General features: G+C 41.9%; 1 protein-coding gene across 1 annotated transcript; it reads right to left on the reverse strand.

Annotated features, from left to right (window-relative positions):
* Positions 1-2,877: 2,877 nt before the first annotated feature.
* LOC123511993 lies at positions 2,878-3,309 on the reverse strand. The gene has a single exon (XM_045268102.1). It carries the CDS (start codon positions 3,307-3,309, stop codon positions 2,878-2,880), a length of 432 nt encoding a protein of 143 aa, XP_045124037.1.
* Between the last annotated feature and the right edge of the window lie 1,936 nt (positions 3,310-5,245).

Raw genomic sequence — 5,245 nt, forward strand, 5'->3', positions numbered from 1 at the left:
CAGAGGAGGGATGCTTAACTGCGTTTACAGTGTACCGTTCGTCATATCTGTCCGAGTTTCTTGGTCGGCGTACTCTTTTGTGTGGTGTTCCTGTCACATAGAACATGCTCTCATCTGACCACACTACTCTTCTCCACTTCTCTAATGGCCAGTCTTTATGGTCCTGAGCAAATCTGACTCTTTTAGCTTTGTGGGCGGGTGTAAGCAGTGGTTTCTTTGCAGCACGGTAACTTTTCATGTCGAGGTCCTCCAGTGTCCGCCGCTGTATTGTCCTTATGGAGACATGTGTCAGCAGATCAGGGTAATTTTGTTTAATTTCTCTTCCTGTGAGGAATGGCGAGACACTTAGCTGACGCTTAATCAGTGTCAGTGTCCTCTTTGATAAAATACGGCTGCGTCCAGGGCAGTTTTCTTCACTGGTGCTAATTTTCCGGTATTGTCTCTGCATCGCTTCAACCAGCGTTGTACTGTTCTTAGTGGGAGTCCTGTCTCCTTTGAAATATGCTTAGAGCCAAAACCACCCTTCCGGAGTGAGTCAATAAGGGCTATATTGACTGGGGATATTTGATGTTTACGTGCCATTGACACTTAAGTTTCCACACCAATATGAAAGAGAACGAAGAAAACTGACACACTGTGCGGGGGCAGGGGTAAGCAAGTGTACTTCCTTACGTGAGCAAGTGACAACTGAGTGATAATTTTTTGAAGTGTGACGGTTGATAGATGTTTAAAGAGCCGGCCTATGTTGCCACTTCTAGATATTAGCCACATTCTTTTCAAATGAGCTACAGTTCTTCCCGCGCTATGAGATACGGGTTTGTTTATAATGCGCGCCACTTTCATTGGCGGCTGGGTGTATTTGGGTGTGTCTCCTTTCACGTGCAGCCCTTGTTCACCTAGCAGTGAGTAGGTACGGGATGTAAATCGAGGAGTTGTGACCTTGTTGTCGCGGTGTGTGGTGTGTGCCTGGTCTCAGGACTAACCGAAGATCGGAAATAATGAGCTCTGAGCTCGTTCCGTAGGGTAACGTCTGGCTGTTTCGTCAGAGACTGCATCAGATCAAACAGTGAAACATACACACACACACACACACACACACACACACACACACACACACACACACACACACACACAAACCAAACTTACTCGCCTCGCTTCCCGCTCATTATATATTAACCACATCGGAGCCATGCTCTCCTCGCCAACCCACGCCGCCAAGCTTTCCCTCCTCACTCACCCCACGGCTGCTTACTCAAGGCGATAAAGCGAAGGGCGTGGTGGAGGAAGATGTATTTCATCCCACCTGTTTCGATCCCCGTTTTAATCGTCTTGTGTTTGAATCTCAGTAATGTTTAATATCCGTTGTTTTTTTATTTTTCTTAGATTAAAATTTTTGTGTTTTCATTTTCGTGTTTCATCTTTCGTATGTTTTGTTTTAACTTTTGTGTGTTTTATACATATTTTACACGTTTTTTTTTTCTTTCGCTTTTAATTACTCACGTTGCTTATCTATACCGCTTTTCTCCTTCCTTTCTTTTCTTTTTCATATTCCCAAAACACCCAGAAAGAGAGAGAGAGAGAGAGAGAGAGAGAGAGAGAGAGAGAGAGAGAGAGAGAGAGAGAGAGAGAGAGAGAGAGAGAGAGAGAGAGAGAGAGAGAGAGAGAGAGAGAGAGAGAGAGTCTTAACCGAGTGAGAAGCGCGGCGAAAACTGCGCAAATTTTTCGAGTTTTTGTCCTTTTTTGCTTTTGCTTTTTTTTTTTTTTTTTTTTTTTTTTTTTAGTCAACCGGGAAGAAGAGAGAGAGAGGGATTGGAGGGGACACAGCGGCGAGGGGATTAGGGCGGCAAGGGGAAGTGGACAGCGTTTGATGGGAGAGTGAGGGGAGAGAGGAGAGAGTGGAAGGCTCAAGGGTGGAAGGGTGATTCAGTTGTTATCTTTTCCACCAACTGCTGTTCCCGTTGTTGTTGTTGTTGTTGTAGTAGTGGTGGTGGTGGTGGTAGTAGTAGTTCGGGGGTGGTGGAGGATGTGGTTCGTTTTTTTTTTTTTTTTCTTCTTAAATTCTTCATCATAATGATTATCATCATCATCATCATCATCATCATCATCATCATCTTCGTCCATCAACATCATCTTCGTCGTCGTCTTCTTCTTCTTCGCCTTTTTATTGTTGTTGTTGTTGTTGTTGTTGTTGTTGTTGTTGTTGTTCTTCTTCTTACTGTTTATTGTCCTTACACTTTGTTATAGTTGTTCTTGTTACTGTTTAAAGCACAGAACGCCAGACCAAACAAACAAACACACACACACACACACACACACACACACACACACACACACACACACACACAGACCCATCGTATGATCGTATACTTGAACCCATGATGACACTTGTACGACGCTGTTCGGTAGTTGGGTAATTTGAATTGGTTTTAAGGGAAATGCTTGTTTCTTCCTGTTCTCTCTCTCTCTCTCTCTCTCTCTCTCTCTCTCTCTCTCTCTCTCTCTCTCTCTCTCTCTCTTTTTTTTTTTATTTACAAATTGATATTACAAAGGTATATATAGTAAATAGCCAAAAGTTCACGGTGAGTTGCCGAGAACTATCTACATAATATTAGTACATGAGAAATGCAATGCAATACAAAATAGTAAAATAGTTATATAAACTAAATAGTAAAAATTGCACACAATAATACAAGATGCCATTTGTTACATAGACTTTCTGGGATATACACGCCCCTTTCACTTTTCACTAATTATCTTTTTCCTTGAAAGATTCACATTTACTTGGTTAAAAATTTTCTTGCCGAAAGTCTCACATTCACTTTTGAAGGCCAACATTTTCATTTCAAAAGATACACTTTCATTTAAAACAATACGCTATTACACTTTTAGCCATTTATTAGCCTTACACTTAAATTTCTGAAGAGTAGGAGCCTTGTGTATATCTGTATCACTCACTAAGTTGTTCCAAAGCCTAGTGTATCTTGGCACAAAAGAACGGAGGAAGGTCTCCGTCCTGGCGAATGGAACAGTGAGGTGATTCTCCGTGCAAGCCTCCCTCGTGCTGTGGGGGTGAGGCGCGGCCCACGGCTGCCGGAGAGCAGAGAGGTGTGGGGCGCCCTCTTTGTGGATCTTGTAGGTGGCACACAGACCCGCCACATCTCTCCTGTGCTGTAGAGGTTGTAGGAGGGGAGCTTGCTCGTCTGGGAGAACCTTAGTAGAGATGAGCCGCCGGGCACGGTCTTGGACTTTGTCAAGGAGGCCAAGGTAGGAAGGGAGACAAGACGACCAAGTCAGAGGAGCATACTCCATGACGGATCGGACTTGGGCGGCGTAGAGATTGGTCACCCCTCGAGCGTCAATGAGATGTGAAACTCGTCTGATGCAACTTAACTTGCCAGCGGCGTTGGCAGCTATCTTTTGATGTGGCTGGTGAAGGAAAGGCTGCTGTCTATTTCAACGCCAAGAATGGTGACAGCAGACAGCAGAGGCAACGCCAAACCATCCAGACGAATGGGAGGGATGGGGATGGCAGAGGGACTGCGTCGTCTGGTGACAAGCATGACGTGTTTTATCACGAGCCAGGTCGACTTGCCACCGTCGTCCCCATGAGGTGATGGTCTCCAGTGCTTGGTTGATGATGGCGACAGTAGCTCGGTGGTCAGTACTGTCTCTCTCTCTCTCTCTCTCTCTCTCTCTCTCTCTCTCTCTCTCTCTCTCTCTCTCTCTCTCATTGTTTTACTTTGCATGTACGTTTTCTTTTTTATCCTTTTCTTTTTTTCTCCGGTTCCTTTTTTCCAGTGTTTTCATTCACTGGGTTTTTTGGATTCTATTTTCTATTTTACTTTTCCTTTTTGAGGGTTTAAAAGTCACGTTGTTCTGTTGTAAAAATCTTGAGTTTGTTGAGTAGTGTTTCAAGTCTCTCTCTCTCTCTCTCTCTCTCTCTCTCTCTCTCTCTCTCTCTCTCTCTCTCTCTCTCTCTCTCTCTGAAATCTTGTGAAAGGCAATTCTGAAGTATACTAAGTGTTTCTGAGAAGGTCTTCACACACACACACACACACACACACACACGGAAATAAGATATTTGTATGACTAATTCAATTGATATATATTTTATCATAATTGAGAATTGTATAGAATGTAGGAATAAGAAGAGAAGAAGACCAAGTGAAATAAAATGTAGTATAAAGAAGAGGTAAAGTCGGAGGAGGAAGACGAAGAATTAAAACAGGAAGAAAAGGAGGAGGAGGAAGAGGAATAGGTAGAAGAGGAGGACGAAGAATTAAAACAGGAGAAGGAGGAGGAGGAGGAAGAGGAGGAGGAAGAATTAAAACAGGAGGAGGAGGAGGAAGAGGTGGAAGAGAAGGACAAAAGGAAGTAGATGGAGGAGGATGCGTTCTCGTGTTTATTGTTTGAGAAATGTATTTATTTTGGCGTCATTGTTGCCAGGGAACGCCGCTGAATTTCTAGCTGGAATTTCCTGGACGGGTCACGTGTCAGCTGGAATCCTGGAATCCCTGAGTGACCATCTTGCCTTGTTATTCACTCGGCGCCTTTATTCATTCTATTCCACTAACCAAGAATGAATTTTCCGGTGAACGAGAAGAGACGAAAATGATTTTGTGTATTAGTTAGTTATTAGTGTGTGTGTGTGTGTGTGTGTGTGTGTGTGTGTGTGTGTGTGTGTGTGTGTGTGTGTGTGTGTGTGAATTGAATTGAACTGAATTGAATTTATTTATATGCTCAGACTTTACAATTAAAGTATGGAGCACAGCTCCGTTGTAAAAAAATGCATCCATAATAATAATAATGACAATAATAATAATAATGACAATAATGATAATAATAACAACAATAGTAATAGCAATAATAATAATAATAACAATAATAATAATAACAATAAAGAAAGAAATACAATGTTTCTGAACAGAAAATACTATGAACAAAAAACAAAAGACAGCAGTGACCAATAATTCACTATTTTAATAATTTACCTAAACTTTCCCATTATTAGCTTTGTAAACATAGATCAATTTGTAAGAATATTTACATTTGTATTTTGCAACAATTCAGCAAACTTAGAAATTGTTGGTCTATGTGTGTAGTAAGTTGGTACATACATATCTCTCCATCTGACAAGTTCTTCATTTGAACATTTAAGTAACACATGAAATTCATCAGCTATTGCATTATAATTGCACAAAATACATATCCGCTCTTCTCTGTTTACACCTGTGTATCTGCCTAC

This window comes from Portunus trituberculatus, chromosome 32, assembly GCF_017591435.1.
Source record: "Portunus trituberculatus isolate SZX2019 chromosome 32, ASM1759143v1, whole genome shotgun sequence".
NCBI classification, from domain to species: Eukaryota; Metazoa; Arthropoda; class Malacostraca; order Decapoda; family Portunidae; genus Portunus; species Portunus trituberculatus.